General features: G+C 37.4%; 1 protein-coding gene across 1 annotated transcript; it reads right to left on the reverse strand.

The window, feature by feature from the left end:
* Positions 1–2831: 2831 nt before the first annotated feature.
* On the reverse strand, positions 2832–16627 carry LOC137985108 (phospholipid scramblase 2-like). The gene is made up of 8 exons (XM_068832595.1): positions 16236–16627; positions 15231–15353; positions 14950–15027; positions 10894–11086; positions 9851–9962; positions 5905–6007; positions 5317–5375; positions 2832–4571 (listed from the first exon to the last, which is right to left on the reverse strand). Exons 1-8 carry the CDS (start codon positions 16279–16281, stop codon positions 4542–4544), a joined length of 744 nt encoding a protein of 247 aa, XP_068688696.1. The 5' UTR covers positions 16282–16627; the 3' UTR covers positions 2832–4541.

Raw genomic sequence — 16627 nt, forward strand, 5'->3', positions numbered from 1 at the left:
CTACGGAACAGAAAATTAAACTAATATTTATATTAAACAGGAGTGTAATTGCTTAAACTTAAATCCCAGCATTACGTATGAACAACATCTTTTCACCAGGACAATAATATTAGAAAAATTGCAAGATCTTTGACAGACGGCTGATGTCACTCGCTTATGCGATGATAATTAACAGCTTCGATTACGTTGTCATAAAACAGGAGCGCCAATTTTCCTTCCTTAAAAAAAAGTAAAATTTATTCCGGTTAACTCCTGAATCTCCTGCCGCCGGTAAATTCTAGTATGATGATGATAAGCAAAACTTCGGGTGGTCCTTCAAAATTGTATTCCTAACAGGCAATGTAAGAATACAAAGCACACAATCAACCGCAGCAAACGTTTACATTTACGTCACTCAAATTCCCTCCTTTTGGACTGCTTGTCGAAAGGCGCAAAACGAGGCAAAAGGACAACTCTTTTAAAGGAACTCCAGAACAAAGGAAAATGAATTAGAGAAGACGAGGCGAAAATTTCAAATTCGACGTTTAAAACTCAGTTCTCACTCATTATGTTTTTTTCAACTTGGCAAAATTCGTTTTTTGTGCCGTGAAAGAGGGTGGAAATGTCTTAGCGTGCGTGTGTAACAAGCGCTGAAACGGCCGGGAAAGGACGATCTGCCTCCGTCTTTCTATCCCCTTTCAGCGCTTGCTACGCAGGTTGCAGGTACTGTCCGAACCATGAGACAATACAGAAGAAACCTCCTGCTAACGATTAATATATAAATGGTGAAAAAGCCAAAGCCGGAACGCAGCATATAACAATCCCATAACAATACATACCATTCATATGTAAATACGTAGCCGGGTATTCTGCAGTTTAGCCAAGCAAAACCAGACGGTCAACAAACACAACAACTTCCTTTGATCAAGATCCGAAGAGACTTTTGATATAAGTCACTGACGCAGCGCAAATCTGGATTAAAATAGCGTAAACGCAAGACAAGCTGTTCTCGCCTACTTCGTGGTCAGAGTTCATTATGAAAACTGATCCCTAAGTCAATCACGTGCGCAGTAGGGCGGATGCAAAAGCATTTAATTTAATTGAACGGAAACATATCGATACAAGGAAAACAATTGCCGGTTTTCACTGTCACACCATCATCAAAACCATTCAACAAATAAAGTCAAGAATCAACGAGATAAAAGAAGATGAATATTCAAACAGTCTCACAAAGGTTCAGGTCTGTGCGATGTTTCGTGCGGGAGATATTCGAAGAAATGTTTCACTCAAATTTATAAGGCTTTGTATGGAGACACCATGTCTGTGCCCCTTTCAGGGGCACAAATCGGCGGGTCAGAAACACAGGTCACTCGTTGCAGGTCATAGTTTCACCTCTGAAAGTAACCCAAAACCCTCAATTTGGGTAACCCTAGGCCTAAAAACCAACCTTAGGCCTAGGATTAGCCAAATTGAGGGTTTTGGTTACTTTCCAAAACATAAAACAATGACCTTCAGCGAGTGACCTGTGGAATATGACCTGTGTTTTAGACCCGCCGGGCACAAATATGGCGGCCGGAAGCTGACAAAAACATATGTCATCGAGTTTTGCTATAAAAAATCCAGTGGTGGTCTTCTGAGGGCTCATAAACATCTATGTGAGTACTTATTCTCATACAACCTTTTTCTCGTACAAGGACTGTTCAGAATGCAAAATCTCAGCGGATAAGTCACTTTTCTAACCTACGTGATAGCATTCTCGACCGCAATTTTTATATCGTGTCACGCAAAACCTTAGAAATTCAACCTTGCTTTATCACAAGACGAAAAACCCTATCAAACTGAAAATATGTGAAAAGACAAGTCTTCAGCTGTTCTAATAACTAACTAAACTAAAATCTCAAAAGGGGTTTTGATGACGTCACGTGAAAACAAAGAATTGTGTGATACGTATTTTGCGAAAATGAAGCGAAAATGCGCCGGAAAAACCAGTAATTGGCAAATCGCGGGCAACGTTTTCCGAATAAGCCTTTCTATCGGTAGCCCGCACGATCCGCTTGTCTAGTTATTTAATTTTTGAAGATAACGTACGCGATTTGCCATAGTTTGTCCCACAACGTTGGTAATTGGAAGGTCTTAGATCCCATTCAAATGTCGAACTTTTCATGTGCCAAATCTAATGTAAATGAGCGCATTAGATTCGGCACATGGAAAGTTCGACTTTTGAACCGGACCTTACGTTCCACTCTTGTAAAAAGAGCTTTCGGGTTTTTATTTTTTTACTTAGTAAAACTAGGCTTAGGGTTTATCGTCAAATCTCAAAACAAATAATACTACCGAAAGAAGCAATTTCCCAGTAAGACGTCCGTGAATTTTATCGAATTTTTCCTTTCTTTTTATTCTTAGAACATTACTCTAACTGGGATTGAATTCTGGGCCCATTGTTCTGCGCTGTCAACTCTAGGGTAAGAGCGAGAAAAACCCTTACATCAATCTCTTTCTCTCATAAAAAAAAGAACCTTTTCTTTGACGCTTCAGAGAGGAAAAGGGGAACTTGGAAAGCGACTGCGTATCCGCGTATCCACTGTCCGTATAGGCTTCCTAACCTGGTATGCAACCTTTTCAGGGGTACGGCCTCGATGTGTGATTCCGTTTTGTCCTTACTGGCCACGGTAAACAAGTATTTTATGCAAAAGCTTGAAATAAATTTCGATCGGTTTGTTTTCACCAAATATAGGATTAAAAATAGCCAAATTCCGTAAAGTGTAACTGTAAATCTTCATTTTTCTTCATTAGCAGCCAACAGTAATCCTATTTTTATGTTCTACAAATATATAATGATGACCGCGGTTCAATACGCTGGGAAAAAAGTACATTTGTTTAATAACTTCAAGTGTTCTTGCCCCATAAATAAGAGACGCCTATAAATAAGTTGAAAAGTTACATTTCGAATATCACATTTCACTCTCACACACCAAAAGAATTTTCCATTAGACTTCATCAGGTCTTGGATTGAAACTACAGTCCTGTGTAATAAGCCCTAATAATCCCTAGGCCCTAAGAAATAACGTAAGATAGAATTGAACTTCCCTAAATATTGCAAATCATGTTCGCCGTGGATACTGCTAAACAGATTGTCACTCTCTAATGACTATAAAAAAGAAGCACAAATTAGCGGCTTTAATTAAGCAACGAGGGACCCCGGCAAGAACGAGAATAACACTGATTTAAAATTTCTCGTTAATGCGAAGAATTTCCCATTACTACAACTCGTTTTGCAAGAAAAATGTGTGCCACAAGTTCTAAAACTGAAATGAAAGAAAAAAGTGAAAAAATAAGCGTTGACAAAACATTAGATTTGGCAATTTTAAGGCACTGATTTGAGGATGTCGAGGCCATCCCTTTTTTTTTTTTGTTTACCGTCGAATGCGTTTCCTGATATTGAGTCGGTCGGTCGGATTGAAAAAATAAATAAATAAATCATAAGCATTCTCGGAATCGGAGGTCTGGTACCCCGGCATCGTAGCTGTGGAGCCAGGAAAACAACAAGACGTGAACCTAAACTCAATATGGCGGAAATGTTGCGTCGTTAACTATTTTTTTTTTTTTTTTTGGAAAATGACCAAAATTTGGGTCGGTCGGACGACGCGAAACGGAGAAAAAAAAGGGGATGGCCTGACGGCAAATAAATCGGGTAACAAAATGTAAAATGCATGCACGAAGCGCGCAGAGCTGTTTTTGTTTTATTAAACCTAGAGTTCTGTGGCGTTCTTGTACTCGTCGACGTTGCTCACGACTTTCGCATGCTGCTAGCTTTTACCGTGACTTGACGCACGACGCATGAACAAACATAACATACCCTAACAAACGACGTCGTGTTAAGTCAACAGTCGCCAAGTCATGTTGCACTGATGGCTACATACGAAAGTCATGTAGGTAGTTTGAAACCAATCCCTAGAGACACAGATAACAATGATGTAATGCAAAATTGCTGGTGGACGAACAAAAGGAGTGGCCCGAGCCAATGAGACATCTTCTGTTTCGACAACCAACATGGCGGCGATGACATAACGTGAAAGCCACCTATAGAGGTTTTGCACGGCAGCCTTGTTGCACGGCAGCCTTGTTGCACGGCAGGGACAATGAAAACGTTTTGCATTAGAAAAAACAGTTGTTCCAATAGGAGAAAGAATCCATTGTTCCTGTCATGCAACATGGCTGCCGTGCAAAACCTCTATTAAAGGGAAAATCGTACTTTCTTTGATGTTTAAAGAACGTCACAGACCTCTTTGCTCTTTTGTGTTGAATTTAAGAGCACGTGGACCACTCGTGTCTACGAAAGAAACTAAGAATGAAATATGAGTAACAAAATCCCCAACGTTCGAGAATACACAAGCAATCCAATCCTGAAGTCGCCTGAAGATGTTGTACTACCTGACTACCTATGGATGCTGAGATTATTATATTGTTATATACTTGGATTATGTTTGTATATTAAAACCATCAGGTCACTGCTCCAGTAAGGCCGAGTCAACTCCATTTCAGCTCATAACAACGCCAGGTTATCAGTTGGAATGTTCAAAGAACATATAATCCTGAAAAAGACAGGAGATATTCAATATCATCAGTACAATTTCACAAAAGCGAGAACACGGTTATACACAAGTTTACAGTCGTCGCCTATCTATCCCACAGGGGACTTAAGGCTATCTAAACTTAAATGGCCCACAATAAATAATTATTTTATCTTTGTGCAAATTAGCCCGCCTAATCTCGTTTTAAAGCTAAAGGTTAGGGTTGCAGAAAGGTAAAAGATGAATTGATTTTCGGCCATTTTTGCATTCGGTCTACAACTTCTTCGTGGTCTTTACGGGGTGCCAGAAATATTTGGAGAAAGTCCAATTTACGAATTGTCCGCAATTTTGACCTAAAAACGGTACAACGTCTGGGACACTGCCCCTACAAGAGGGGGATTGAGGTTAGAAAACTGAATTTTTGCAGGACAAGATACCTATAGTAATTTGATTCGCCTTTTGTCGACTTTTTGAAAAAAGCAGCACACAATTTTGAAAAAAAAATTCAGCTGGTTTTTCAAGTTGCTAATTCTTTTCCATCCTCTTCATCTTTAGTCTCACGCCTCTTGCTACAAAAAAAACAATTAAACCAAATGTGTTGCCACTAGCATTGAAACTGAAGCATTATTTTTCGGTGTCATTTAATAGAAGGACGATTTTTAATCTTCGAGTTATGCTAACATACCGTCACACTGCCCCGCTAGGATAAAGAGATAGTGCAATATTTAAGTCACCAATACCTTTAAAGTGACAGGACAATACTTACAATGAGAAAACAGGCGCCCATTAGAATGGCTTTGAACTTGACATCCAAATCTAAAGGGACTGGTTTGAAAACAAACATATCAGTAAAAATAGCGACAAGAACAACGTCAATTCGGGTATCCATAGTAACAACAACAAAAAAATGTAAATTAATCAAATATTTTTTAATGAGTCAGGAATTCTAGAGAGCCACCACGAAGCCACAGGTTGGCCTTTACTTTAAGTCATTTCCTCTTTAAAGGTTACTACATGTAGCTTATGGCACTTCTAACCGGCCTTGTCATGTTATATTACCCGTATATCAAGGATCTCAAGAAACAAGCAAACAAACAAAACAGTAGTTTACGGATTTACGTTTCAATTATCGAATTTGGTCTTTTGTTGCCCTGCAAAAACGGAAATCGCATTTGAATCTCCGTAGGCTCGAGTCCCACTTAAGCGTGGGTCCCAGCTGCATACCTCCAAGCCCAAACAAAAATTTCAATTTCTCCGGTACAAGAGATGGTGTTTCAGAAAAAGAATTTTTCCTATATTATTTTTTAAAGGCCTTTCCAACACCCATGAATTGTTTTACTTCAAAACTGCTTACAAGTAATCCCAAAGTTTTCAGCATCTGTAAACATTTCTCGTACAAATCCTGTCCAGTGCTTGGATACCATTCCAATTTGACTGCTTCCATCAGCCGAGCTGACCTGAGTAACATGTAAATAGCATAATATTAATATTTAAACACAACAATCTAATAAGATTACAGTAAATAAATTTAAAACTGAATTTATGTTATTTGGTTCTCGGCAAAGACTGAGATCGTTTCCCCACCCCACTCTAAACATTGACCGAACCCAGATAAGCCAGGTGCCCAGCACCAAATATCTTGGTGTTTATATCGACGAAAATCGGACTTGGAATGTCGACATCGAAAATCTATCTAAGCTTAAAGATTGCTTCTGGTATTAGGGACCTGAAGCGAATTCAACCTTTTCTTCCTCACAGATCGCTGCAATTCATTTACAATTCTCTGGTGAAACCTCATTTCGATTACTGTAACGTTGTCTGGGGTAACTGTAATAAAAAGACTCTTGCCAATAAACTTCAACAGTTACGAAAACCGTGCTGCTAGAGTCCTGACCTCCGCCGCCTTTGACACCACTACTGAATACCTTTTTCAAATGTTGAATTGGAGAAAGCTTGAATCACAGCACCGGATACAAAAAGCTTGCATGGGGTATAAATCTCTAAATGGGCTCGCTCCTGATTATCTTCGATCTAGATTTGTCGAGCGTAGCATTACTGTCTATTCTTTTCACAACACTGAAAATAAACTTGCTGTCCCCCTTCCCGCACCAACTTTCTGAAGAAGAGTCTCAGATATAGTGGTGCGGTGTTATAGAACAGTTTACTAACTCACTTGCGGCGGGCCGGATCTCTTGCATCTTTTCATACTGGCTGCAGCGGCTTCTCTTAATGTAACTGCTTAGTTAAACACGGCTCTCATGTAAAGCAGATTACTTAATCTATTGTAGTTTTAGTTAGCTTATATTACGAATTTTTATAACTAGTATTTTTATTAGTACCCAATGTAACCGATGAGAATACTGTGGATAAATAAAGTGATTTTATTTTTGCACCAAAACAATGTTCTGGGGGAGGGGATGTTTAATGCTACAAGTGAGTTTCATTGCATGTTACTTCCAAAGTGTGAACACAAATGAAAGGCTCCCATTCAGTGCAACAAACTTGTTTTAGTACCTTATTACATGAAATTTTCGCGACACGTTAATTTCGCGATTTTGCGATGCGCGTATTTCGCGACACTTAAATTTCGCGATTTTGCGAAATTCTTGTACTATGAATCACTCTAATTTCGCGATCTTTAGTACGTAAGGCGCTATTTAAAGGAATTTAACTTATCCATAAAGCAAAAAGAACAACTTCATTTACAATAACGTCAAAATTTACAACAAGAGATACAGCGACGGGTCTATATGTTCTAACCATTTCCTCAAGAATTTTACACTTGTTAGTTAATCAATTGACCATGATCTCCAGAGTCGTTTGCGTAAATTTCGGAATGGAAGCGAAATCGTGAATCATATTTTAAAATCTTTTAAGAATCACGAATCTTTGTTTTAAAACCTCGGGAATGATGACTGACAACGACACTGAGGAAAGCATGAATTAATTACTTCCTATCCAGGGAATGTGCAAAATCGCTTTTAAAAATCATGAATCACTGAGGTAAAAACCAAGAAATGAAGAATACATCAAGACTCGAATGATTTCGCCTCTATCCTCGATTGTAAATGTCTTGGTATAAAGAGTTGCAATTGCCTCAGAATAGATAAAAACGTGATTTTGTCAACTTTTTAATGTTAATAAACTCGTCCTTTCTTCATTATTAGCTATTGACGTATATTTATACCATTAATTTTCGCGTCATGTTTTGTTCGCGACACTTATTATTCGCGTCACTTTAATTTCGATATTCAAAAAAAATCGCGAAATTAAAGTGTCACGAAAACTTCATGAAATAAGGTGACTAAATTTATTTTGGCATCCTGGTGTCTGATTAAGAAGTGTGTCATTCTTTCAAGAACATAAACCCTTCTTAGTTGAAAATAACCAATCGCTGGTCTCCTTAAATTTACAGTACGATTTTTATGCATGAGACCTAACACTACAAATCAGAAGATCGTGTGACCTCAGTTGATATTACTAGGTTAGGTAACTAGTACAATGTAGCATACTGTGTGGAAAGATTGGTATCATGCTAGGACAACAAAATTATTAACTCTGAAAGAGGTAAATGTCCAAATCTTATAAATCATACTGTATGAAAGAACGTCGAACCATACATACATACCTACATAACTTTATTTGATAACATAGGTTAAAATTTTTCGCAACTTTACTGCTGATGTGGACCTGCCTAAACTAATTAAATCTAAAATTAAATAAAATACAAATATGATACAATTTATAAATTAAATAAATTAAGTAAACCAATAAGAATTTTTAGTAATAATGAAAATCTGGTTTCATGTAATGTTTAATAAATGAGCCGGAGTGTTTTATCAAGTTTAAAACACGAGGCGCAGCCGAGTGTTTTAGGACTTGATAAAACATGAATTGCGAATTTATTGAACGGCTTCAAAAGCTTTACTGTACATCTATCCATTCTCGCAGTAATATTTAGAGTTTAAGTTATTTTGGCCAAAAAAATTGGACGTAAAATTCAACCGTGTTTTTATCAGATATAAAGACACTCATTAAACATTAATTTCTTTTGTATTTCCTTCATGAATTATTAATGAGTTTTTGAAGTTATGTATAACATTACCTCCCTTCCCGAAATTAATATTCACGATAATTTGCTTGGATTGTTTTAAGTTATGTTTAAAGGAGATGAACTTGGAGAATCTTTAAGATTATCTGGTAGTGCATTCCATGCTATGGCAGATCTGTGAACAAAAGACCTACGACCCAATTCGGTTTTGGGCCTACTGAGTACAACATTCAAGGATTTCCTTAGGTTATAACTGTTAGAGTTTTTGGTTACCAAAGCATTAATTTCCTGTAACCCTAAATTATAATAAGCATTATATGTAATAGTTAAGATGCGGAACTTATAAAAATACTCTAGAGGCATCCAGCCAACCTTAGAAAGTATGTCACTATCCTTAAAACTATTTGGTAGCTTGTGAATTAGCCTAGCAGCTCTGATGTGAATCATTTCTAGATCTTTAAGCTTGAGTCCAGACCCCCAGATCACAATTCCATATAGAACACTTGGAATTACTATCTTATAGTAAAATGTCTCCAAGATAGATGTAGATAGAAAATTTATACGTCTCAACATTTTGACTATGGCATTCAATGCAGATTGAGCCAATGCAATATGTTGAGACCATGAGAGTTTGTCATCGATTGTAACCCCAAGGCAATTGGTGGAAAACACATACAGAATGGTGTCCTCACCCCACTTCAGATGTTTCAAGGGACCTAAGAAGGGGGTGGTACTTAAGACCATTGCTTCGGATTTACCTTCATGTAAAATCAATCTGTTACTAAGGCACCAGGAATTAACCTGGTCTAAGACAGCCTGTAATACTGTTGTTATGTCATCAACAGTATTCCCTACCACATATATTTTGGTGTCGTCTGTATACATATAGACTTCTCCACTGGCAATAGAGTCAAGGAGGTCATTAACATAAGATGCAAACAGTCTTGGTCCCAGCAAGGACCCCTGAGGGACCCCAACTCCAATGGGGTTTCTATCAGATCTAGACTTACATGTATTTACACTAGTCCCTTGCATACGGTTGGAGAGATAATCATTGATCCATTTCCACATATCACCTGCCAAACCAACAGCCTTGAGTTTCTCAGCAAGGATAATGTGGTCCACACAATCAAAAGCTTTGCAGAAATCAATGAATAAGACTCCAACCTTATGGCCTCTATCCAGGGCACTCCCCCAATCCTAACCCCATCTAAATCCCTTCATGCTGATCTTCATGTTAGAGACTTACAGGAAATTCTACGTCTGATCCACAGCTACAAGGACAGCAAGGCCCATTGATGGTCATAATGTGCACACGCTGAGCATCTTGGATTTCAAACTTGGCTTTCCACAAAGTCCACCTGTTTGTCAACAGAAACATTTTTTTAATACTGTCATCTACACATACATGTTGGGTTGGCATGTTAACTTGGTATTTGAGTGTGGAAAGTGAGTAGGGAGTGTGCATTCCTCTCTTAAGGTTACGGTATACGTAGACGGCCTTCACGGGTGTCCTTTGCGAAACTGTGTTAGCACGCTTTGTTAGGCACAACAGCTTTAAAACTATACATCTATTGAAAGGTTATGAAATGCACTTTCCGGGTAATATATTTTCTTTTTCACTTTATCTGAACAAGAGCCAATGGGAACACAAGAGATGTCCTGCAGAGTCCCTTCAGACGAATCGCAAAATGATATTATTTCTACTTTTCATCTTTTTTTACGGCCATGCTTCTTTTTAGGTTTTATCCTATGCCATTAAAAAGTCATTCCCAAGGAGTAAACCAACGAGAATGTGTGAAAAAATTCGACATGTTTATGATGAAAAAACGAGACTTGAGATTAGCCAGTATCAAAAATACCATAATACTCTTTGTTTGTCCCTCCAAAATTTTGCGTAAGCATTGTTTTTATTTTCTCTTGGGACTTACAATGGTCCCAAGAGAAACTTGACACAACGCTCATGCGACATTTTGGAGTGACAAACAAAGAGTATTATGCTATTTTTGATACTGGTTAATTCAAGACCAGGGTTAATTCAGTTCCCGCGGAAAACGTGACCAAATACCTTTGCGTTAAGACACCCATCAAAAATATGTTTCCGTTCATAACTCGCGTTTTGTTTTTAAAACATTCTGGAATAAAAGTAGTATTGATTACAATGAGATTAAAAAAAATGCAAAACTTTTGCCTGTGAAGGTCTACCGTAACCTTAAATTAAGAACTCAGGATTAGACTCACTTTCCTCCCTCTTCCAAACAATAGCAACAAAACTTTGATTTAAGGGCTCACTTTTGCTCCACATAACCAATAAGTGTTCCTGGAGGTGACTGCACTTCAATTTCCTGAAGACAACAAGGGCAACAGCAACACTGGCAGCGCAATGGTCGTGATAGATGAATCACTTCCCTTTGATAATTGTCAAAGACTCTCATCTCAAATGGACGACCAGGACCACAAAATTGACGAGTACAACAGTCAGTGTCTAAAAATTCACAACTGATTAATGAGTCCTGAAATGCAAACTCAACACAAACATAGAAGATTTAAAGTTAGCTCTATGCTACAAATTTTTTTGGTATAGCATACCATAGGTTGAAGAAAAATCACTTAATCAATTTGTTCTAAAATTTAAGTCAGTTAAGAAATACTTCTCATGGTACCACAATGAGATCTACTAGAACAGACAGGAAGATACATATAGTTTTAATATTAAGCTTAACCAGGCCAGACTTAAAGAACAAATATAAAATCAAAATACTGAAGCCAGTAATTTAAACGTAAAAATAATACTGGGGCAAATGAAACGATCCCTGTAGCTAAGATTTTGAGACTTGTACATAAACTTGACAAAACATACGGTACAAGTATACTACATAAACTTTGACATTTTTCAAAGCAAAGTAGATCCCAAAAGTTGGAGTGTAGAGTCCAAACAAGAGGTTCATAACAAAAAAAGAAGGGACCAATAACAAACAAACAAACTACAACAAAGTTTCATTGCAGTTAAAAATTACAGAATTGTGTAACTCTTACAAAATAATTTAAAATATTACAATTAAAGTAAAGTAAAAGTAAAGTCTCTGCTTACGAGCCAGAAGGCCCATCAGGCCAGCACTTATCCCCGGTTTCATTAGCACAAAGTGACTAGGAGTATTTCGACTCCCCCTGGATGGGATGCTAGTCCATTGCAGGGTTACCCCCAGCATTTTGCCAGTACCTATTTATACACCTGGGTGGAGAGAGGCACCATGAGAGTAAAGTGTCTTGCCCAAGAACACAACACAATGTCCCCAGCCAGGACCCGAACCCGGACCACTCAATCCGGAGTCGAGCACTCTAACCATGAAGCCACCGCTCCTCCCACAAAAATATTACAATTACTTCTAAACAAATTCTAGGTTATATCAAAATAAAAAAAAAATTTGAATTATTCAAATCTCTTCAAATCTCTTGGTTCGAACAAACCAAACTGCGAACTTCCTATGTCTTCTCAAAATGTATGGTTGACTCAACAGCAAATTATGCAGTTTCTTATTCTCATTCTTACATATAGAATCAAAAAGCTGTTTTGTGATTACATTCTGTTGAACACAAAAGGAAACTATTCCTGCTCTACCAAGAGCCTCCTCATAAGAAATACCAGGAAATATGCAAGTTGGACCCTTTCTTGGTCTGCTTGTAAATACTTTGGCAAAGAATAATGAAAAACGGGACATGCATAGTCCAGCAATGATCAAATGAATGTGCAGAAGTATGCCACAAGATCTTTCGTGGGTATGCATGCGCGCTTTAACTGAACTACAATGTGGGAAATATCATTCCATGTTGTTATTAATTATCACCCTGAATAGCTTGTCACTTGTAGTGCTGTTGATATGAAAGTCGTCAGTAATAGCCACTTGGAAATGTGGAGGAGAACGACTGTAACTGATAATAAGTTCTTTAGTCTTGTTGTCACAGTGAGGTGACAGGCGGTCTATCATACCAACTGATATGGCCTGGGAGTACACAACAATATAGAAGTCTCAACATTCAGCAATCCCAATGAAACCCAACCTTTTGTTAGCCCTCACAAAATTTATTTATTTCTTATTTATTACGGTTAGTTTAATTCAATATTTATCCAGAGGAATCCAATTTAGGAGAGCTAGTTTAAATGGAGCCCTGACACCACACAAAAACTGAGACATTTAAACATTCAAAACTAGATTATAAAAGCAACAAGTATCGCAGGCATTTCCTGTTTAAGATGGCACTTTAGTTTGATTTTATGGAGGTTATGTGGTTGCTCCACCTGATATCCACTGAGATACCAAAATGATTTTCCTCTTTCACCACCATGCCAGATCAATATTCAAAGTGTACAAGCACATTCTACTCTTCCTTTCAATCTAGATATTTGTAGGCTGTAATGCTTAATGTTGGTTGGGGTTAACCACATGCAAAGAGCAGTATGGTCAAAAGATCACTACACCACCTTTGATTAATTTCTTTTATTTTTTAATTTTATTTTTTTTATATTTAAATTCCTCCAATCCACAAATACAATTATAAATACAGGTACACCTTAAAAACTCGTGTACAAGCAGCACTCATAGATTAACTGCACCCCCAAACTTCAAGCATGATTTTGAGACGAAAATAAAAACTTGAAAAAAGCACTCTGGCAAAGCACTCTGTTCATGATAAATTTGTAGAAATTTGCAGGGACCTTAAGAAGTTAATTCAACTCTTAAAATACATTTTAAAAGCGTCTCTTTAATAATTTTATTTCCATAATTATTGGGGTCTGACAACACTTGTCTTCATTGTTAAAGCCCAAAGTTGAAATAAAAACAATGAAATGTGAGCAAAATTAAGGCGCGGGCAACGATACAAAAACCTTTGCTTTAAGTAACCCCACCGTCATTTACAGAAGGAAGTCTGGACAGAGCAACGCTGAAAACAACAAGAACATCTGCTGGCATGTATGTCCTGTTTTTAAGATGCCTGGAAGCTATCAATCGGAAAAAAACATGTCGCTAAACAAGAGTTTAACAACCCTATGAACAATTTGCCAAGCAAGTAATGAAGGGCAACAAAACAGTCGGCCATTTAATGCCTCAAGTTCTTCCGAATAGCATGGTATTTCCTTGCAAGTGGTGGAGAGATCAGTGTCGGAGAGATCAGTGTCGAAGTGATCCGTCAAAGAATAAGTTTAATCTCTATTTACTGAAGGTTTTTAGTGTTATTTGTGACCCCATACTAGCCAGTTTATTCCCTCTGAAAGCAATGGTTTCGTATATAAGCCACAGCCACAATTTTGAGCCCAATATTTCGGCAAAAAGATGCGGCTTATATACAAGTTTTGAGGGTAAATGCCATACAGATACAGAGATTACAGAGTACAAAACATAATTAAGTTCATGATGTCAAATTACATGGAAAGGGGAGGGGCACATCTAGTAAACTAACATTGTGCCCCTTCGGCAATATTAATCATTTTTACGCAAGTTCTAAAAAGCTAATATTATTAAAAACTCACTATAACAAATATTTACAAATGGTAATTTATTAATACTGAGCAACATAGTAATGTTTGAGTGCTTTTTGAACAAATTTTTAGATGGCTTGTAGGGAATTTCCAATGGCATGTCATTCCAAAAGTATCCAGTGCCAATAACAGATAAGCAAAATCTCCTTAAATTAGTTCTGACCAATTCTATTACAACTAGATCAGAAGAAGCACTTAGAGTATGATATCTATATCTTGCTCAGACACTGGAGTCAGGGTGAAAGTAGGAAACTTATAATCAATAAAAAGCAGGCAAGTCTTAAGTTTGACAATATCAGGGAATTTTAGTAAACGTAAGGATGCATAATGTGGAGTAATGAGAACTTTCCATTAAAGGAACATCATCAATAATTTTAAGGGTCTTACACACTGTACATGTATTTTGTAATTAATTTTAACTACTGGGGAAAGAGGGGCGTCATAATTATTACCCCAAAGAATACAGCCGTAGATAAGATATGGACAAATAAGAGAATACTATAATTATGTTAATGAGGGATATGGCTTACTTAAAAAATGCTTTAACTTTATCATAATATTTGGATTTTTGCTAATTTTCCAACAAATATAGTCAATATGTTCAATATGTTCATTCAAATTCATCATTGAACTTCACCAAGTTCCTTTATCAAAAACTGATGATGTTGCACCGACATTGAAGTCTCAAAGCAATGGAAAACTACAAAGATTCACTATACTTAGTAACCTAAAGAAGAAAATAAAATCAACCAATTAAATAATAATTATTGTTGCCCTTAAAAATGTTACCAGTACTTGCCATCAATACACACCTTCAGCAGCAAAGTACACTTGTTGGCCCATGGAATTGCACACCTTGAATTTGTTGTTGGTTTCAAAACCAGTAAAAGCTATGTTGAAATGCAATTAAGAGAAAAAAATGAATCAAATGTTCAGCTCAATAGGTTTTTCTCTTAAATAGTTATTCAATTTTTGCATGTACTTACAAACATCACCCATCATTTTCTTATTTTAAAACTCTGTGAGGATAACATAATCAGTAAAGACTTAGAGAGCAAAGCTAACCGCCTTCCCAACGGCCAGCAATTTTTACCTTCCAGAAGCTCAATTTGTTGTTGTATGACCACTTGATCAATGGCAGTTAAATACTCCAGACCAGGGGGACACCCTAAAGGTGCCTGAGGTACTGGCATCCAGTTTATTTGTCCAGGAACACCTGTGTAAAGTTTATACATATTTTTTTCAACACCTCAGATAGACAACTTTTCTTTGCCACAACTGTGATACTTTTCATCTCAGAAATTTCACTACACAGTTCTTCATGCAATACATTAAAATCCCACACACTTCAACTTCAACTAAAGAACCTTAACCCATTCACACTGGAAACGCCATAGGACGTCCACCATTGACGAGTAAAATCATCTGGCGTTAGATAGAGTAAACTCAGTCAAAAAATGTCTCCACTAATGCACAGCAAGACTATTTTATTAAGTTTGCAAAATGAAAATTCCCGGAATTTCACTAACTTCTTAGTTTTCCAAAAAGCAGTTTGCTAAAGATTTATGATGTTCATTGTTGCGTAACTCTTCGAAGGAATTGCCTGCATTATTTTCAATCATTCCTGAATCATTCCTAAAGAAACGTACATCGCTTTACAATCCATTTTTTTCCATTGTAATTGGAAGTTAGGTTAAATTAAATCGAATATCCAATGACATAGTTCTTAATTCCAATTTGTGATTGGAATTTACTCAAATGTCACATTTTTTCGTGACAACTTTTGTGGTCTCTCTCCGCAGTTCAGCTGTTCAATGTGTTGACTTTACCGGAAATTGCTGGAAAAGGTTAATTAATGGGCTTCTGAGCGAATGAGACCATAAAAACAAAAATGCAGTTAGATTATTCACCTGGTCCTGAAGCTTTCAGTTAGATTTAAATTTACACCTCTTGATGTGGAAAAATGACATGTGAAAACGGATTATTGATGACCCTTAAATCAAACAAACCCAAACAAACAAACAAACAGCATTTAACAGTGACCCTAGTTTTCCCTGGAAAACCACATAGACCTTAATAGAACGGAAATGTGAGCTACCTGGTTGTTGTTTGATGACAGCTTGTTGTTGCTGATTTGCCTCCATTTTAGCAATCTCCTTGATGACCTTGGGGACAGGTCATTATTTAACGCGTGGGGACTGGTGCAAAATTAGGTGTGCTGTGGTTTTTTTTTCGACCTCACCTGACCTCACCCGCACCCCGCTAAATGCTTGCACACCTGCAAGCACCGTGACAACTGAGCTCTTATCTCAATTTTCTAAGTCTACTTATTTCACTATGTGACTGCGGACCGCGGTGGCAAACACATGTTGCAGCACTCGACGAATTCTTTCAGTTGACTTATGGCTGTTCCTGCGTTTCTGCTTTGGTGGCCTTATACGTTTTAAGCCCCATTTACACGAGCAACTTTTCCTTGACAAGTTTACTTGT

The sequence above is a fragment of the Montipora foliosa genome, chromosome 14 (genome assembly GCF_036669935.1).
Source record: "Montipora foliosa isolate CH-2021 chromosome 14, ASM3666993v2, whole genome shotgun sequence".
Taxonomy (NCBI): domain Eukaryota; kingdom Metazoa; phylum Cnidaria; class Anthozoa; order Scleractinia; family Acroporidae; genus Montipora; species Montipora foliosa.